This window comes from Hippichthys cyanospilos, chromosome 10 (assembly GCF_059441005.1).
Source record: "Hippichthys cyanospilos isolate Australia breed blue-spotted pipefish chromosome 10, RoL_Hcya_1.0, whole genome shotgun sequence".
Taxonomy (NCBI): Eukaryota; Metazoa; Chordata; class Actinopteri; order Syngnathiformes; family Syngnathidae; genus Hippichthys; species Hippichthys cyanospilos.
This window is the reverse complement of record NC_142378.1, coordinates 6,926,718-6,947,480: the sequence shown is the minus strand read 5'-3', so window position 1 is coordinate 6,947,480 and position 20,763 is coordinate 6,926,718. Positions and strand designations below refer to the sequence as shown.

General features: G+C 38.6%; 3 protein-coding genes across 5 annotated transcripts; 2 read left to right on the top strand and 1 right to left on the bottom strand.

The window, feature by feature from the left end:
* Window positions 1–66: 66 nt before the first annotated feature.
* Window positions 67–18,420, bottom strand: LOC148416864 (uncharacterized). Of its 3 annotated transcripts, XR_015866998.1 has the most exons (15): window positions 18,366–18,420; window positions 18,069–18,142; window positions 17,907–17,984; window positions 17,688–17,730; window positions 17,431–17,588; window positions 17,151–17,232; window positions 16,958–17,072; window positions 16,808–16,881; window positions 16,581–16,660; window positions 15,320–15,414; window positions 15,173–15,240; window positions 14,876–15,004; window positions 13,265–13,415; window positions 10,845–11,066; window positions 67–3,826 (listed from the first exon to the last, which is right to left on the bottom strand). XR_015866998.1 is itself a non-coding variant. In XM_088425855.1 (14 exons), exons 3-13 carry the CDS (start codon window positions 17,970–17,972, stop codon window positions 13,276–13,278), a joined length of 1,050 nt encoding a protein of 349 aa, XP_088281981.1. In that variant the 5' UTR covers window positions 17,973–17,984; window positions 18,069–18,142; window positions 18,366–18,420; the 3' UTR covers window positions 10,645–11,066; window positions 13,265–13,275. The 3 variants fall into 3 exon arrangements, 1 of the variants encoding a protein (XP_088281981.1); XR_015866997.1 differs by lacking the exon at window positions 18,366–18,420 and having other exon boundaries at window positions 67–7,181; window positions 18,069–18,347; XM_088425855.1 differs by lacking the exon at window positions 67–3,826 and having other exon boundaries at window positions 10,645–11,066.
* LOC148416865 (uncharacterized) lies at window positions 746–12,264 on the top strand. The gene is made up of 5 exons (XM_088425856.1): window positions 746–935; window positions 6,231–6,398; window positions 8,005–8,511; window positions 10,888–11,045; window positions 11,522–12,264. Exons 1-5 carry the CDS (start codon window positions 863–865, stop codon window positions 11,564–11,566), a joined length of 951 nt encoding a protein of 316 aa, XP_088281982.1. The 5' UTR covers window positions 746–862; the 3' UTR covers window positions 11,567–12,264.
* A 234-nt stretch (window positions 18,421–18,654) lies between the features above and the next one.
* Window positions 18,655–20,632, top strand: mmachc (metabolism of cobalamin associated C). The gene is made up of 5 exons (XM_088426028.1): window positions 18,655–18,749; window positions 18,874–19,071; window positions 19,498–19,650; window positions 19,739–19,912; window positions 19,984–20,632. The coding sequence occupies exons 1-5, from the start codon at window positions 18,660–18,662 to the stop codon at window positions 20,164–20,166; spliced, it is 798 nt and encodes a 265-aa protein (XP_088282154.1). The 5' UTR covers window positions 18,655–18,659; the 3' UTR covers window positions 20,167–20,632.
* Window positions 20,633–20,763: the final 131 nt, after the last annotated feature.

Here is a 20,763-nt window from a genome sequence, read left to right as displayed (position 1 = left end):
TAGCGAAGGTAATAATATTATCAGTGCAGTTGACGCGTTACCCGAACGCACCGCGGTGAGGGAATAAAGTACAGCGATTCTTTTTGTTGTTGTTGATTGCTGTAATCACTGTGGTAACTCTGGGTGTCACTGACAAAGAGCTTCAGTCCGCCAATAAAACGTTGCAAAGTTACTACATATAATATTCTTAAATAACAATCACACGAAAATGAAGTATCGGTTGGGTTACAAGTACAGTGCAATGATGTGGATACAAACAAGTTTGGGTTCAACTCCATTTTTTTTCATTAAAGGATCAAAAGGAGTGTGAAGGGGTGAACAAAAGACATTTAACTTTATGTATTTTGTAGGTCTATAAAGTTCAGTCTATTAACTTACGTTGGGCAGATCTGACACCAACTGACCCAAGGAAGACTAGTAAAATCTTAATCACGGTGCAACAGTGCCACTAGGTGTCCAAATCTTGACATTACAAGTCAGGAAAATTAATTTGACACACGAAAAAAAGGCGTCAGTAAAAAAAAAAAAGAGCAACGTCCCTACAAAATTATAACACTTTTTTTTTTCCTTTTCAAACGGATTGTCTTTGAAACTAATCCGACCTTTAGTGACTGTCAAAAGCGTGAGCTCAGCGGGCTATTTTTGAACCCGGAACACGTGGCACTGTTTCTGGTAAATGAGAGCGGGGTAGAGAGACAGAGAGAGAGAGAGGGCGAGCGAGAGAGCGAGCGAGAGGGCGAGCGAGAGAGCGAGCGAGAGAGCGAGAAACCTGCGTCAGCCACGAACACATACAGAAACTGCAACAGTACAGTACACTAGTGACTGAGTGAGCGGATTACAGAATCTTCAGGAAAAAGCAGAGATGACGATGGAGGTTAGAATGCGTATTTACCTTGGTGCCTTGCTGTTGCTTCATGTGGGATCAGCTGAACATGGTAAGCACCACTTTTTAGAATTTATTTATCTTTTTAACTTGCTCGGATTGTGGTAATGCGACGTAAGTAACAAAGCACAAATGGGTGAGGACTTTTGCCTTGTCTGCATCTTGTAAGAACTCGATCTAGACACAACCTAACTTTACTAAATTATCAAGGAATAATGGGAAGTTGAGCACTTTTTCAGGCTTAACAACTAAAACACAGTAAAACTCCTCACCCTTTTAAGATGCTGATGACGAGAGAGAGAATACGAAGAATGAAAAAGTGCAGTTTGTTTGCCATGCATTAGTATCTGTATTGCAAGCTTGTAACTCACTGTACTAGTTACAGGTACAGGATGTGTGCCTTTAAGGGGTGTGGCCTTGTGAGTCACACCAGAGGCCAGCGTTGGCTTGAGTCATTTCTAATGTTCTTCTTTTATATTTATATTTTAACATTTTTGCTCCAAGGTCGTTGAAACACTTTTCTCCTTGTATAGAAGAAATATTTTGTTTGGGACATGCAGCAACGCTTTTTATACAGCATATTAAAATCTTTCATACACCCCTCAAATTTGACAGTTTGTCACATTCAGTGAACAGTTGAAAGTGAATGTGGCTCTCCTTGCCCAAATGCAAGGGCATTACAGTATCTTAATTCAGGGCTGAGGGCTGCAAAGGGTTGTGAAATTCAAAAAAACGGCCGGACCAGGAGCAGATGGACGGAGTGTTTTGATAATCCATCTCATGAGAGAAAAAAATGTGGGATATCTAGAAAATAATTGTTAATTTCAAGAAAAAAAATAACAAAAGCATTACAACGGTACTATTCCAGTCCCATGATTTGAATGATTGAAAAATTCATAACGAAAATTAAATGATCAAAATACTTTTTTTAAGGGTCGTAGTTTGTCCAAGCCTGCCTTAATTCCTCCATTTCCCCCCACTTCAACTAAGCAGGTCTTACACTAGCTTATGACTCATTTTTGTTTGCAATATAAATTTGTTTGCAAATGGAAAAGCTTGTAAATTTGGATGCTTGGTAGCATGCTATTAGCATTAGCATCTGCTTTTGGATAACATTTGCCCCACAGTTGCAAAATTCAACTCAGGTTAACTGAAGATCTTGATGTAATGTTCCTAAAAATAGTTTTTTTTGCTCCATGAAGGGCAAAGAGAAGCTGTCGCTACTTCTCATTAATTTCACACCTTTGCCTTTCGCACATTTCCCCTTCCTCTTTCAGATCACCTATTACACACAGCCCGTATGTTCACACTTTCCCCCGTCTGTTCTTCAATTCTGAGATTTAAGCCCCCGTCCATTGGCTGTCAACGGACACGGCACATAATGAGTCCTCTAAAAAACATCTTCACACTTAATTGGGCCTTTGCCGTAGGCTACTGTAGGCTCTGTGCGGACTTTCCGCTTGCAGTGTTTTCAAGTGGCCTCTTGTCTTTGCCACACTGAATATTATCAGATGATAATGAGCTAGTAAGTACAAAAATCCAGTGAGGAAGCACTTCTTCAGGTAATTACAAGACTCAGACGTTGGAAGAGATGGCACTTAATTAACACTCTTCACATCTCACACTAGAAGCAAAGGTTTCTGTGTGCTCTATGATTTAAAAAAATGACAATAGACTTAACACGGTGAAAGGCATAAAACCGTGACGTTTGTCACACACTCATTTTTCTATTTTAGTACAGACACGAGAAAACATTCCTGCGTGTATACTCGCGTCTGTCATTTGTCTTTTTTTTTTTTATTGAAGTCTATTTAGGCAGAACTTGTCAGGGTTTGTTCAAGGTTCAAAGTTTCGCCAAATGGTCGCCAGTCGTTCAGCAGATGTTTGCCAGTACTATTCTTGTCATGACGGAATTTTGAACATGCTCATAATTTACTTGTGACAAGAAAAATAACAGTGAATTTAAATGTACTTTGATGAACTCTGTACTTGTTCTTCATGGTTAGAAAAAAACCCTGAAAACATTAGTTATCAAAAAGTGAGTCAGAAAAACATTTAATAATAGTTTTAATAATTGATTAATCTGTCGATTATTGGACCAATGAATTGAGTTAAAAAAAGCAAGTTTTAATTTCTATCCCCTTACTTTTTATCCCTTCATTCAATTACTGGTTTGGACTCTAACGTCCAAAAATAGGCTAAAATATTGATAACTGTTAATTGATCATTGAAAACTAAATGCGTGTTTTCGTCCAATTATTATTGTTTACCACAATGATTAGCAGTCTGGAGCGGCATGGTGGATGAGTGCTTAGCACACCCGCCTCACGGTTCATAGTCCTGAGTTCAATTCCAGATCGCTCTGATCTTCCAGTGTGGAGTTTGCGTGTTCTCCCCATGCCCATGTGGGTTCTCTCTGGGCGCTCTGGCTTCCTCCCACGTTCCAAAAACATGAATGATAGGTGTATTGGACACTTTAAATGGTCTTAGGTGTGATTGGGTTCATGAATTGTCTTGTGTGCCCTGCAATTGGCTGGTAGCCAGTTCAGGATGTCCCTCGCCTACTGCCCAGAAACAAAGGTGTGCAGACTTTTTATATCCACTATGCACCCAAATCTGCAAACGAAAAGGTTTCCTGTGGCTTTCAACGAGCAGCAAGAGCCTCGACCTAAGCCAAACGAATCTCTGAGGCGTAAACCAGAGATGCCCTTGCAATCATTTACATTTGGAGGGTTGCATATACTGCAAAGTCAAGCCTATTTTACCACAATCTCGCATTAGGTATCCTCTTGTTATTATTATTACAGTATTTTTATTTTTTTTTTAGTAGACACTAAAGGTCCCAGAGACAGTCCTAGCGTTCATTACAGGCTGACATATTGGAGCTGAGGAGAAAATGACAGACTAGCGACAGTTTGAGGTCAGTCAGTTGGCGGTGAGCACCTGCAATATGTGCAAAAAGGAAAAGGAATGGGAGTCATGTCAGGGTAAATCCTTTCAAATACAAAACGCTAACATGCTACTAAAGGTTGAAAAACCTATACATTATGAATGGATAAAGATTTAAAACATTTGAATGTCACCACTTTTTGGCTTAAATGTCACAGAATTTAATCTGCTATCTACTGCTATGTTAGCTTATCATGCCAGCTACATGGTTGGTGACCAGCCAAGGGCGTGCACTGCCTCTCGTCCCAAATTCAGCTGGGATAGCGTCTGTCCACGATGACCTTAACATGGAAGTTGTGTACAATCGTCTATGAGGGTTAAGAAGGTAAAAAGAAAAACAACAACAAAAAACACACACACGAGCACACACATCAATGCATTTCCTAGCCTCTAGGCCTAACCCTAACCATCAGGAATGATTGCCTAATCCTTACCCTAACCTCAACCCCAATGCAATTCAAACATAAACTCTAAAAGCAAGTCAAGAGCTCTGAATAAGTGAGGAGCCACCTAAATGTCCTCACTTCTCCAAAAAATCTTCACTATGTCGGCAGAAAACTCAAAGCGGTTTTCACAAGTATAAGAACGCATGCAGACGTCGCCTGTGCTTTTCCTGAAGGTAAGCTAAAATAGTAGCACAAACCTCCTGCTTTGAGGATTGCAGGAACAGGTTATTACATGTTGAAACCAACTTGAACCTGCAGCACATGGCTAACAGTGGTTCTCTGTACTGCATGATCCCACTCTCCACACATGCACAGAGCATAAAATATACAAAAACTCAAAAGTCTCATAGAGTATCAGGCTTCTGCACAAGGCTGGTATTATGCAGGCCGGCAACTCTGTCTATTTACGTGCACATACTGCGCTAACATTTTGAAAAATTACTGAGAATGATAGTAGCTGTGAGTGAACAAGCATCAAAGGAATTCAAAACCTGAAAATAACTCATTATCAAAGTGACTGTCACTGGATAAATCAGAGTAAATGCTGCTGGAAATATGTAACGCTGCACTGATGAACTGTGCATGTGAGTGATTGTTGAGGTAATGAAAGGCATTGTGCTAATGAGCTAACCAGCGCTAATGACATTATGTTACATGAGCGTTCTGGTTTTCCTCAAAAGGACGTTGGGAAGGAGGAGGAGAAGAATAAAACTTGTTAAACTAATAAAGAGCAATGGAAAAGGGAAGTCGTGTTCGCGCAATAAGCAAATTAAAGCCTAGAAAGACAAATAGTTAATCTCATAGTGCTAAATACTGGATGCCATATTGTTAGCGTTCAATAATATTCAAAAAATGCTTGAGTACAGGGTGAATATAACCTGTATAACATTAAAGAAAATAAAAGTACTGTTTATTTGACAGCAAAGTCTAGATAAACTATAGATTAACTATTAAAGTGTGTTAGGTGTGATGTAAGTTTCATATGTTTTCATGAGTACTAGTACTACGCCACAAAACAGCAATCAATTAATTTAAATGATTTGCTTTAAATCCAGGTAAATGGACTTACACTTATATAGGTTTTTTTTCCTTTTTTTTTTTTTTTTACTTTAAGTACTTGGCTCCAAGAGACTTTTCTTTGTCAGTCGGGCTAAAAATATAACATTTTTGTAGCTCTAGGTGAAACTCTTATAAGCTCTGACAATTAATTAGTAAAAGTGCCTGAAAATGTCATATCGATAGCCACTTTGAGAAATGATATAAATAATAGTCTTAGTGATGCCAAAAATCACCTCCGAAATACAGTATGTTATTTCCCAATGAAATCAAGGTTGAACTTGTGAGGGCCAAACACTGCTCTTCAACAAAAGAATGTGACACGTAATATCTTAGTGAAACATAGTGTGTGCCTGCTCCCATTTACCTTGAGTTTGAACGTCACTAGCTATTTCTGAACACAACCACATCCGCCGTTATAAGAGGATGTGCACACTTGAAAGTGTGTGACAGCATTACTTCTGTTAGGTTTCATGCTATTCTTTTAAGAATAAAATCCTATTACAGCCAAGTTGGAGGAAAACAAATGCCTTATTAAAAAAAATGGGGTGTGTATACTTTTCATAACCCTGTGTGTCATGTTGATATGCATTGAAATTAGTTAATAATGTGTGTTTAAGTAAAAATAGTTTAGCTGACCTCAGAATGGTAGGGAATAATAATCGTCTATGTTGTAGCTGCAAATATCCCCTGGCATCGTTTTTATAAGGGCTATACTTTCGTCCATTGGATCACTCGCACAGTTTTCACTGACTACGCAACTTTTGTGTCCAGATGTAATACAAACTTGTAATTCTGCTGCTTTTGGATCACACATGAACCGCAGTTTTACAAACTTGTTGCCCACGACACTAAATAACCTTGAATCAAGCTTGCCTTTGTTTGCGTCACATCAGGTGATGAGCACACCGCACAACCAGCACCAGAACGCGATCTGGATCTCACCAGCGATCCGCCGCTCATTATTGTTCCAAAAAGCTCCAACGCCACTTCCTCTACTGGCAACAATACGACGACCCATTGGGAAGTTGCCATTGCGACGCCGCAATCAGGCAGAGGGAACGGTAAGTGTGGGGATTTGTGGGCGCCATGCACTACGGGAAGTCATTTGCTGGGATATATTTAGTCATTATCATGCACGGTCGAGAAGGTCGACACATGGTGATAAGCTGATGAGCGTCAGGCATGCAGACGCCAAGAGGAAAAGTATAGAGCCATCTATATAGGAAGACATGAAAAATTCAATTTTCCACCTAAAAACGTCAACTAAACTGACTTCACACAACAAAACTAAACATAAAACAGAATTTTACAAAACGCCTGAGAAGGCCAACTTCAAAACATTAGTTTACCAAATAAAATATGGACACCAATGTTTTGATGGGATTTTATTTTGAAGTAATTCCCAGCAGCGTGTCGCAGCTTAACAACTTGATTAGTTTGTCTTGTACAGCTATTGCTCGCAACTCCTGAAATACGATTTTCCCTAATCACTTTCAATTGGCAACTCATGGCACTAATAAAAAACTTAATTTCACTGACTTACAGCAACTGTGGAAAGTGATCAGCAGATGTTCACTCCACTATTGCTGCCTCTAGCATAATTTAGATAGTAGCTTGTGTGGTCCATATAGGCTGGCGCGATGGATGTAAATGACCCAGCACGCTATGAAGCTGAGAGCCTGACACAGTTGCCGTTCCTTCTGATCACATTTTAACTGGATACTCCATCAATCAATCCATTTTCTAGAGCCATTTATCCTCACAAGGGTCACATAATTGCTAGTGCCTATCCTAGTTGACTTCCGGCAGTAGATGGGAGACATCCTGAATTGGTTGCCAGCCAACTGCAGGGAACACAGAGAGAAACAATCATTCGCGCACTCAATCACACCTAAGGACAATTTAGTATGTCCAAATATTGGATATTCATTTTGAATTTTCTGTAGGATATCAGTGTACCAAAATACTCAATAGTTGCAGCATTAACTTGAAAATATATCACTCCAGCTTATTAAGGAGGTTTGACTGATGGTGTATTATGGTGTATGTGTGTATTATACCTACCCTGGGTATTCACACTAGAAGAAGCAGCACTATCGTAATTTAATCAAGACCTCAAAAAAGGCTTTTCCATTCGTTTAAATTGCAAAAAGATGGCCTTAGATATGACATGTTCAAGATTTGCTTTATTTTAGTACAGTATAATTTTTACGGTTTAGAGACTATCAGGTTTGGGGAAATAAAAAGGATTAAATAATGTAAAAGTGAAGAGAGTGAGAAATTATTCAGCTATGCCATGTGAGACTTTTCACCATGCCGTGAGAAAAGAAGTGATGGTAGCAACGCAAGGCACAAAACACGCACACATTCCCAGGCACTTGAAGGTTATATCGGACGACAGTTTGCTTTCATGACCCGGCGCCACCTAACTCTGCAGATAGTGGCGGTCTTCTCTTAAGTCTTCTTGCTCTGCTGTTTTGGTCAGCAACTGACTTTAAACAGGCAATGGTTTTTACTAAATTTGTTGTGAGAATATGAGCATATACATAACTCGTTTTAAAAGTTTTTTTTCTTGGAGTAGAAAAAATCATTGGTTCAAAGGAGGCATTTATTTGTTCAAGTAGATGCCATCTATTTGAAGGCCAATAACAACATTCTCTTTGGTAGCCACCGAAATGGAGGGAAACTCAACGACATCCAGCCCAGAGAGATCTACCAACCTAACCAATGACGTAACGCCAAAGCTTTCAGCTCCTCCAACACTCACCTCTCAAGCCCCTGTCACAACATCCCCTCACGGCTCTTCAATTAAAACAAACGCTCCTTCACACCAGCCACCAGATTCACTTCCGATTGCCACTACGCCATTGAGCCACACAATTTCAGTGGAAACACATCCACCAACATCCGCCCACTTGTCTCGCACCACATCGCATCAAACGCCCACGACGACTCAGCAACCTTCCACGGCCGCTACCACGACCTCCACTACGAACCGCTTAACAACCAGCTCCTCCAAAATGGCCTCCACTTCTAAGACGACGACGCTCACGTCACCACAGAGGACTTCCAGCAAAGCCCCCCCGCAGACTACTGTCGCCCCACTGAGTTTCACATCCATGCAGACCAAACTGCATCCTGACACACCGTCGCAGCTCAACATAAAGGGTGACAGTAAGTACAGTACTTCTATTTACTTTATATTCCGAACATAGTGTATTTAACCCCTTCAATCCGTCATACGTCACTGAGGCTAACAGAATGTTTTAAATATAATCGTAGGTCTAATTACCACTAAATGATATTACATGGGGGGTGGCACTCCTCCAGAGGCCAACTCCTGCTGTCCATAATGAAAAACTGTCTAAATATTATACACTGTCCCTTTAAAAAACAAAAAAAAAAACAAGTAATGTGTCATGTAATTACACAAAATAAATGGCTATTTAGTACTTTATACATAAAGTAATCAATTATTTAATGCTTACTTACTAAAGTAATTGATTACAATACTTAATTACCTGATTATTTACTCTAGCACTTAATTATGTAAAAAAAAACAAGTAATTATTAATGTAAATGGCTATTTTAGTACATTATAATACTAAAATATTACATTATTTTAGTACTTGACTACCTAAAGTAATTGATCACATACTTATGTACTTAATTTTCATTTAGTGCCAGTCATTCTTTGAGCCTTATTTAGCCTAATACTTGATTAAGGTTGAAAACGTGTAAAGAAGTACCTGGGATTGAATGTTTGGGCTCTTAAAAAAAAACCTCCCAAACACCACATAAATTAGAACGCTGTGTTAAGATTAGTGGGGGTATTATTGTAAAAATATATAGATCAGGTTGACTTCTTTTTCATGTAAAAGCTACCCTGGTGTAACTAACTCTTTCATCAAGAGAATCTCATCAGTCAAGTTTTGGTAAAATTACGTCAAAGTGACTGCGCTCTGCGATTGACTGACACCCATCAAGTTTCTCTCACCAAAAGCGAGCTGGAATTGGCACTAGGGAGTGAGTGCTTTCTAAATATGTCTCTGTTTGGATGATGACAGAGGCTAAACTGGCTTTAGAACAAAAGCAACACTGTTCTTTTGTTTACTTAGACACAAGCCAGCTCTTTTCTCCATCTTCTGCACACAAGTACTGTCGCCACCAGGCCGTCCACATTGCTCCCTCTGTTTGGAGACAGTCATGAGACTCGTGTTCCGTAGCTCTTTATCTGCCCGCTCAATTATTTAGACACCCACTGCGTTCTCTATCCACTGTGGGAGCGTGCCGCCCTATTCATTTTATCTTTCCATCTGTCTGGCAGAGAATTTTCTAGTACATCGGCAAAAAGAAAAAAAAAGACATTCCTACTTCCCTGGCAGTGTGGTTTCATTAGTCCCCACTTGGCGCTTTGCCTTTTTCCATGAGCCAAAGAGGGATGGCTCACTCCTCTGTGGTTGTTTTTACTTGATGATGCGAAAACTGTTGAGTTGGCAAAACAGTGCTCCATAGCAACATGCGTAGATAGCTGTGGCGGGCCCGACCGGATCCAACTTCTAAAACAACCACCGTCAGGTCACAATTACACCATAAAAAGTAATAAAAGAACACAAGTGGGCCGCGTACATCATCTAGAGCAGTTCAAAATCACTCAATCTTCTAAAAAGACATGAAAAGAACATCAAATAGTCCAGGTATGCTAATTATTACATGGATTAATGTGTGCAGACAACACCAATCAGACGACTGGAAAATAGTGACATCATCGAAAATCGGTGTACTGGTCCTATGCGGATTACATCTGAATTCTGCATGTTTTCCAGGTTTCTTTCCCCGAAACACCTGATTCAAATGATCACGATCATCATCAGGCTTCTGCTGAGCTTGCTGATGACCTGATCATTTGAATCAGGTGTGTGTTGGAGAAGCCTGCCTTCAACTATCAAATTAGTCTTGAATCAATCTGATATTGAAATGAGAAATACAGTACATCCTAAAAATGAAAAATACATAAATGAATAGTGCAAAAATAAAATAAAAAAATTAATTAAAAAAAAATATCAATATTAGTTATATTAAAATCGAATTAAAGTAATATAATTTTAAATTATGAGTGCATTTTGAATTGACTCAAATATATACATTATATACATGTATTTTATATTGAAAACTAAATACAAAAAGTATATATATATATATATATATATATATATATATATATATATATATATATATATATATATATATATATATATAGTATATATATATATATATATATATATTGTATATACACGCACACTATCTATCTATCTGAAGCTAGTTATCTTATCTAGCTATCTTACTACACTTATTTTATAAACTAAATGACAATGATGAAAATGGTTTCACTTGAATTGAAATTCAAACGATAACTATTTCAATTAAAATACTATATTAGAAATTGAAAATAATGATTCCAATTTAACCATAAATATGTTCGGTAGGAACCGTACACATTTATGTACCTATTATAAAATGAAAACGCCATGCTTTGTGTTCCCCCTCCAGCCGTCATGATCCATGACTCCCCGACGCTGGATCCCCTGCTGGCCGGCTTGGTGTCAGCCTTCATCATCAGTGCCGCCGTCATTACTTTGCTCCTCTTCCTCAAACTGAGACGACGAGACAACAGGCCGGAGTTCCGCAGGCTACAGGACTTGCCCATGGTGAGGAAGAATGAGTCCAAACTGTAAAAATTGAAAACATAATTTCATTTTGAAACTCAAGAAACTGAAATGATTTCCTGATGTCACTTCAGAATAAGGGCTTTTCCTAAATATATGATTTCAAAATAAAAGCATTTTCAAAGCTTAAGTTACAACGTTATCAAATGTGTTCTTTTTTAATTTTGGAAGGTAAGCACTTGAAACAGTAATCTGTGTCTGCATTTCAAAATAAAATAAGTTAAAAAAAATGAAAACCTAATGCTATCATTGTACTTTGAAAGTCAAACAATGAGCATGAAGAATGTTATGTGCTAACATTTCAAAGTAAAATGGCTTTCAACATAAACCTCCCAACAACATAGGATTTGTAAAATGGTTTTACTTTGAAAGGACAATACTAAAACAAACGTTTCCCATTATGTCTCCTTTAATATGAATTGACTTTGTGTGTGTTTCTCTTATTTCTCCTTGCTTAGGATGACATGATGGAGGAAACACCTTTGTCCATGTACAGCTACTGATATGGATGCACAGCCAAACAATGACATCCCTCTGCTCTGAAAGGGTATTATTTGCCATGAGTCAACCAACCTGGTCTGTCCTCTTAATCAATAAGACTCCTGATCAATAAGAATCCAGGTTTTGTGTGACCATTCCTGCGAATGTGTGGGTTGCTACAATTCATCCAGGTCTGATAGTGGCTCAAAGGATAACATAGATGTCATGTTTTCTAGCAAATGTCAATTTATGGTGTTTCCATGCACAACATGCACCTACTTTCTTCAATAGTGGCCCAGATTAAAAAAAAAAAAAAATAAATAGTGACCTCAGCACACAGATGTCATTGTTCAACCATGCACATTAAGAAGTTGCTAACCAAAACAGCAGTACCCGAGACCCTTTGTCAATGTGGAGTCTTGCCATATATTGACTTCACTCAGCAGTATTAAGTGTTAAAATAATGTCTGGTAGTGTTATTCCAAAAATGTGTTTTTGTGCCTCCACTCGTCTCCAGTGGAGAAAGAAAACATCCTCCACTGTTTGAGGTGATACAGAAACCTTATTATAAGAGGCTTTTCGGGTGAGTGAAAGGCCCAACATATGGAGGACCAAAATTGCCTAGATAAATACATAAATAAATACATACGTACATAAAGGTGGAAATAAAATGATAAAATTATATGTGTGTATATATATATATATATATATATATATATATATATATATATATATATATATATATATATATATATATATATATATATATATATATATATATATATATGTGTGTGTGTGTGTGTGTGTGTGTGTGTGTGTGTGTTGTATGTATGTATGTTTTTATTTTTTTTTTCCTTTTGGTCCTCCATACAAGAGGAGGACATAAATGACCTGATTATTCTTTTAATGAGGTTGCACTTTTTTCATTTTTTCATTTTCTATGTTTACTTCTGAGTCAAGTTGCTGTTTGTGTGAGCGCATTGTAAGTATGTGTGTGTGTGCTTGTGTTTTGAAGGGTGCGTGTGCATTTTAAACTCGTATGTGTTCAAAGATTATTTAATGCATTCACTAAAATGAACACCACATTAGGTGCATCTTTGTAAGTAATATAAGAGCTTCATGGCACATTCTGCCCTTTGCTAAAAGTGCTCCAATTTGATTGACTGCTGTACCTAATGAAGTGTCCAGTATGTGTTCAATAAAGTATTGTCGGTGATGCTTTTTTTTCCGTCTCTTGCAGTGCAGGTGCGAGTGCCTTTTAAACATTTCTGTTCATGTCATTCCCAACGTGGCATGAACATATGACTGGAGCAGTGGCCTTGATGAAGTGTTCATACTGTAAATATGATTGTTATTGAGTGCGTAGATTAATTTATAAGAACCCAAATATGATGCATTCCCCTTTGAGATGAATCCATGTGGAAATTCACCTTTTAAAATGATGCACTTGTGTTTCTCTGTTGAGGTGTCAAACTCATCATTGTTGCTTTGTGAGGCTTTGCTGGTCCATGTGGATTATGGACTATTATTATTATTACTATTAAAAGGTATTTGAAATGTACCTCTGTTTTGCTTCTTTCCCACAAGAAAGGATATGATACGACTGCAACGAACCACAATTTTGCGAGGGAAACTTTGTTAGGCAGTCCGAAAATAACAAAACACAATCCCGTGCCAAATGTCATCCCTAATAATGTTCCTCCTACATTCCAATCACTAACCTCAGAAAGAATCAGAGGTCCGTCAGACTCAGGTCAGATCCTAATTCTGGGGTGACATCATTGGCAACATCCAGGATGTCTTGGTCGTCATATTCCTCGTCGTCGAGGAAGTCCCTCTTGACTCTTGATGGAACACTCTGACGCTCTCGAGCTGGCGGAGGAGCAGAGGGAGTCGTTAGTGTTTTACTGTGGGTATGTGTGGTCATTCTTTGCTACACTTGGGATTACAATGGAAGACACGGCGACTTATTTCCCATAAGCACTACTGCATTAGTGTTGCTTTTGTGTGTGTGTTGCTGTACAGCTATACTTGTGACAACCGTTTTAAGTTTTCTACTGGTATAGTGAGGACATTTTGGGGGCCCTTTTTATTCACCAACCGATTCAATTTGACAACACATATATTTGTTACTTTTTAGCTGTACTGAAGTTTAGAAAATAAAAATTGCAAAGTGCACGCCTCCTTATAACAAATTGGGTCGTTATCCAATTATTTAGTCAAAAACAGCATTATAAAGTTTAGCTATGCTGACTTCATCGCCTCGTTAGCACGCATTTTGACAAATTAAAAAAATTATTGAATTGATGGTATTATTGAACAGTAATGAATACTTCCACAATGGAATATAAAATAACATGAAATTAAAAAATAACTATACATGTATACACTTTTTTTATTTTTTATTAATAACCCTAATTAATATACATGGACCCCCTGCAGTCAGGCCACGGACCTCCTGGGATCCGAGGACCCCATTTTGAGAACCCACTACCTTAGGGTATAGGCTTGAATTAAATTAGGGTTAAGATCTGGGTAAGGGTTAGGTTTCTGCAATCAATTCTAACATTTAAGGTTGGGGTTAAGAGCTAGGAAATGCAATATGTCAATTTATGTCTTCACAACTACAGCTATACAAACATGTGCGTGTGCGTGTGTGCGTTTAAAACATTAGCCTAATGACTCTGGGAAGCATTTGGAGTCTCCACTGGGATTTTGTGTTACAGTAAGCTCATACAGTGTTTCCCAAACAAACATTAGCTGTGTAACTAATCAACATGTCTGCGTCATGGTGCAGAAAATAAAAACAAACTTTTTTTTAAAATTATTAAAATGCGTGTTGGTCTGTAACATGTCAGTAAATATGCTATAATGCAGAAAAATGTTTTCAAAATTAAAAGTTGTTAATAAATCTTATTTTGATTTAACAATGAATCTGCTTTCAAAGAGAACTAAATAAATCCGAATATATACCGTTGCAGGATGAAATTCTGAAGATTTGTAAAGTTTTAGGTCTCTAAAATATCGATTATCAAAATAATTATTAATTAGTTCAGTTGTCAATCAAGCAATTGTTGCACATTTAACCTTTTGTTGAAAAAATACAATAGAATGTGTTCAATATGAAAGCTTTTTTTTTTTTAAATTTACACAAATATTTAAATAAAGGACATTTTAGAGCTGTAACACTAATATCATGACACTGCAATAATTTTGCTCACTGTTATCATACAGAGTCCAAAATCCACCGATGTCTATGTCTTACTCAGGAAGGGCTAAAAATGTAATTTGTTTAAGTGTTGTAGCACCACTTAAAAATGTGCTTGACTCACGTGGTTCATCCAGCAGCGAGAGATCGGAGCTAATCTCAGCTAGGCTCACTGTCGGGCTAAGGTCCTCCAAGTCCAAGTCCTCGCTGGTTTCTTCAATTCTGAGCCTTCTACCAAGCTTGGGCGAGCCATCTGTGAGTGCAAAACAAAGCATGGTCAACATTAAAAATACACTATGCAAATGAGGTTTTAGGCTGGATTTATGCAGCATGTCAAGTGATACAAGTGAGGTTTTAAAATGGGGTACAGGCACTGAAAATCAATTGGACACTTGGACCAGCGATGGAAATTCAGGCGTACTTGCTGGTAGCGCGTCTTGGCGCTCACGCAGACGCATGACCTCGCCTTCCAGTTCTGACACAGTGGCGCTGTTGTGAAACAGAAAATGGCATGCCGGTGAATCAGAGAGCAAATATCAAGGACGTGCCTAAGTAGACACAAGAGTACCTGATGTGGCGGACCTCTTTTTGCGCATACTCAAAGGCGCTTTTAGCCAGATCTGCGCTGTGAGATTTGTAGCGGTCCGTCAACCCCTGAAGCATCTGCTTGAGACAACATAGACATAGTTGTGAGATACAAAACCTGGTACCTCTAAAGCCAAACAATTAATTCTGTGAGGTTGACTTCCAAGTTGTTTGAAAACAATCTCTCATATGAAAAAAAAATTAGTGAATGCATTTTTCTCATCTAAGCAGATCATCTTACCAGATACTTAATTGTGACATTTAAGCAGGTTTAAATTACAATTAGAATTAGCTATGATATCTATGTTAAACCAGATTTAAAATCAGCATGCTTCATTTACACTGAATCAATTTTTTAAAGAATCAGATCTTCTTTAAGAAAAATGTTGGAAAAAACTTTGTATTTTTGGGCCATATTGCGCAGCCCCAAAACTTAGCATAAATTAAGATCCCAAAACAGCCTAAAATCATTTCAAAGTGATCTAACAGTGGAAAATGCTAAAGTTGCAAGGGCTACTTTGACATTCCTCAACTTTAATTTATTCACTGCTATTGAATAGACATAGACATCAAAAACCCATTTTACTGGGTTTTACTGCTCGCTATAGCCATTATAACTGTCCTGGGAGTGAATAAGTTAAACACAGTAACATATGCAATACATACAGTCATTGTTTTTAACACTACTAGAGTTATTTATGGGGAAAATGCTATCACAGCTGATGCTAATCACAGATGTTTTTAAAAGGTGAATAGGACTTTTTACAATTTTGGGGTGGTCCATGGTAATGTACTCTACTACAATACATCCGCCCCAGCACTGAAAATCACCCAAATCTCATTTCTACACTCAAAACCAAAACAATCGCAATCTGTATTACGCAGTTCTTAGCGGTGGATTATTAATGAATTATTAATGTTATAGGGGGATAAAATGGGCATTCTCAAAACACATTGTGACAGAATGTAATCCTTGTGCAGTATTTTGGTCAACTTTTTTTCTTAACATCAATGGCATTTTACATCAAAGGGAAGCAATGAAAGAATATACTGGGGAGCTGAAATTTCACCCAGATGGTGACTTCATGTCAAAGTTTGCAAACAACCAACTTTGTTATCATACTTCCAGAAAATTCCATATCTTGACTAAAATACTATGAGTAGAATATGGAAGAAATTGTCCAAAAAATGGACACATTAGAGCACAAGGATAAAACATACACAGACAGACAAAATTAATGTACCTCACTGCTGTGTTGGTGGCACTGTCGTCTGCTCTCTCTGGCCTCTTTCTCCTGGAGCATCATCGCCTCCTCTTGCCTCCCTTATCCCGCAGCACAAATGCAAAATGAATAAAAGGACATGCGAGATGATGATGATGTTTTGGGCAAGACCGTGCATGCCCCGTTGCCTTGAAGGCCAACAACGGGGATCAGAACTTGCCCAGTCCTGCAGATATAATGTGACTCACTCAGTCGTGTTTTCAGCTGGTCTACCTCTTTGCACAGGTGTTCGAGCTCCACTCTGCAAACTTTGGAGCTCCAGCTATGAAAAGAAGGGAAATTAAAGATTTATTGCAAACTCGCTTGGGTGAATTTTTTTTTTTTTTTTGTTAACATACCTCTCATGAGGGAAGGCGCCTGATCCAACATCGCTCATCCCTTGCTCCACTCCTGGAAATTCCTCTTTCTCGTGTCTCCTCCCTCTCAGGTCTTCACGTAATCTGTCAACCTCAGCTGAAAAACATAGTTGGTATGCAATGACTAGTTGTTCTTTTTTTTCTATGCTCATATCCACTTGGGATTTTAGGCTACCTTGCAGGGTCTGAATGTGAAATTGTTGTGACTGTTTTTCCCGTTCCATGTCGTCAAGTTTCCTGCTCAGTGACTCAATTGCCTTAAAAAAAAAAAAAAAAAAACATTGATGGGACTGGAAATGAAATACGGAATTGTTTCATTTTTGAAAACATTGTTCACTTTTAAAAATCATTTAAAAATTCAGTTGATGTGGTTCACAATAACAAATATGGTGGTGCCTTGAACCAGATTAAAAAAACTATGTACCCGGCAAGTATATTCCATCTCACACAATCACCTGGTTCTGCGTCTGTAGCTGAGACTGGATGGAAGCTATATCTGCCCACTGCACGCTGGAACTAACAGGAAAACTTGGCTGTGCACTAGATGACTGAGCGCCAATGGCGTGGGTGTCAAAATCTGAATCATGAAACTTCTCCCTGAATGGAAATAACTCTGAAGAGAAGAAGACATTTAAAAGCTAACCACCTCTGCACTTTACGCAGGGATTTCCCCCTTTTTTCTTTCCAGTCATATAAAGGATGTTTAACCCACCTTCTTCCCGTTTGTTGGTGTTCCCCAGTAATGACAGTCTCCCCTGGCGACATTGAGAACATTTTAATTACATTAAATTTGTATTAATTAAAATAATTTGAAATATTGTGGAGCATCTTACAGGATGTGAAATCATCTAACTTTTGCGTGTCTTTAAAATAACCAACAACGCTTGTTGGGAGATGTTGATGCAGAGGGGCTGCATTTAAATAAACTCACCCTCATATTGGCCACGCTGTCGTCTGCTGCAGAGAGGATGGAGCTCACCTGGCGATCCCAGCTCATCTTGCAGTTGATCTGCAAGGAAAGAGAAAAAACATTTCCGTAGACATCGGTGTTTAAACGTGCTTGGTGACAACAAGTAACTTTACACTTCTGTACCGAGGGAACAGCTTTGACACTTGCTAGTAGATCCAGTTACAACGACACTCCTAATTAGGGATCAGATTTTTGTCCTGATAAGCACAACAAAACAGATTGTTATCAATTAGTCGATATTTTGTCCTAAACCAAAAATTAACAAAATACTGGCTAATAACACTTCGCAGACTGTTATTGTACAGTGATTACATATCAAATCAAGTAAAACAATCATATAGATACGCACGGGACGGTCATATTGAGTCTATACATAATAAAACTATTAATATTTAATGACAAAATGTGTAAATAATACACCTAGCTTCGTGAGCCACTTTTAAATAAAGGAGCCCGAGTGCTGCGTGGTGACGTCATATGCAGGCCCCAATGATGTCTGGGAATTGTAGTCGTTAATATCTATATTCCCTTTAATACCAGAACAGCTGCAGTAAATTTATTTGATAACTCTAGGAATTAATTTTTACGTAATTAAGTTTCATTATTTACATATTTTTTATATTCTTGGAAGCGTCTCGTTTATTCTCAGTGTTGCCACCGAGGAATGAGAACACAGTATCCCACAATGCCATGTCCTGATTATGTCACGTTAAAATGGCGGCCTCTGCCGTCAACATGGAAACAGTCAAGAAGTTACTTGAGGAGAGTCTTGTGAAACTCGGCTTTGAAGTGTACACTTTGAAGGTATTTCTGCACCTACTGTCATTTTTTGTGAGGCTTTCATGACTTTATTTTCAGCGACTTGCAGATGTGATGCTGTCCATCTGCGGTGCGTTCTCTTGTCAGCTTCTTTGCCCCATGTCTTCAGGTGGGTTGGTACAACTCTGTGTTGCCTGCCAAACTGCACCTGCCTTATTCAGATGACAACTTGGCTGTGGTGCTTCTAAGCACTCCTTCCATGTTCGAGCAAGCTTTCCTTCCTTTCATGGAAGAAAGAGGCTGCCAGGGGCTTTCTGACCCCATTGACCAGTGTGTCAAACATTGTGTCTCCTCTGCTATCTCACAGGTTTGTGATATTCATATCCTGGCTATACAGTATGCTTCTGAGACCCAGTTTAGTCCTTTGTGTCCACTACCTTGGACATTTGTGTTTGTTCTATATCTTATGTCTCATTCAAGCTATCCTGGTACTAGTGTGGTCAATGAAGGACATCCTGCCCTTCTGGTGGTGTCATGTGTTTTGATAAAATAGAATTCATTACGCTGTTTTGTTGGGCATCACAACAAAACACAAGTGCTAAGGCTTCATCTCAGGATAAAACTATATATTTTTTCTGAAATATTATTGTATTATCACCGTATATACCGTGTGTTAATAATACACGTGCCTCCATTAAAATTAACGTTAAACTGAATAAATGCACCACAAATACCCCCTAGCAATTATTTTACCCCCTTGTGTATCTGTTGTGCCTTTTCTGCGGTCCTGCAGCACTTGCCCGAACAGAAGGTGGAAGTGAGTTATGACTATGAGCTGCTGCCCAGCAGGAAGCCCAAATTCTTAGCGCAGACTGCTGCGCACGTGTCAGGAGCGGCTTATTATTACCAACAGTCCGACATCAGCGACCAACCTTGGGCAAACAAAGTAAACTTGATCATTGTTTATATTTTTCCTCGAGGTCTATTGTTGTAACTTTATTTAGGACTTCATACCTCTACTTTGCTGACATTAGATGTTTGGTGTGTGCGTGCATCCAAAACTGGGAGGCTGGTTTGCCATCAGAGCTCTTCTGGTGTTCCAAGACGTCAAAATGGACCCGGGAGAGCCACAGCCCCATCCTCCAGACTGTGTGCCCTCCAGGGAGGCCAGGATTAAATTACTAGAGGATTTCAACTTTCGGTGGCAGGTACCACGGAGTCTTAAAGAACCGTTTCACATGAAACTTTTCATGTTCTAACACATTGTTCTATGTCATAGGACTGGAACTATAGGAACATCATCACTCCTTCCCAGACGTACTCCAAGAAACAGAGGGACTATTTTTCTACGAAACCTGCCCAGCGACATGCTCTGCTGAGGAGTTGGGGTCTCCTGCCAGAGTTGGATGACGTACCCTCTCAGAGCCTAGGGGAAGAAGCTCAGGTGAATGGACACAGCTGAGATAGAAAGGTGCAAAAATTTTTCGCTTCATTTATCAAGGCTAAAAAAGACACACACTTGCAAATTTTTATTTTTTTATTTTACGCATAATAGTAATAGATTTTTCGTGAATCTTCTATTCATGTGAAAGTGGAGTTTAAAACCATGAACACCCAATGACATCATGGTCTGGAAATATACAGTAGCTGCACGGTGTACTGGCGGTTAGCACGTCTGCAGTTAACAGTTCCGAAGTCCTGGGTTTGAATCTGGACCACGAGGTCCAGTATGGAGATCGCATCTCATTTATATGTATTTACTTTGCCATCAAATTTTTTATGATGACACTACATAACGTATTGGTGTTTTTGAGTCATAGATGCTCAAAATATCAGTCAAGAAGTTTACATTCGCTCCCTGTGGAGGCAGGTGCCGCGCCATGGATGAAATGAAACTGACATATTTAAAATAAATATGGTATACATAATACATGTTTGGTGGTGGGTCTATTTTAATATACTCTCCATTTGGGAGAGATATTAAACAGATATTAAAAAAAACATAAAACATTCAACTTAAGTCTCCAATGAGTTTTCGCGCACTAGTATTTTGAACTAT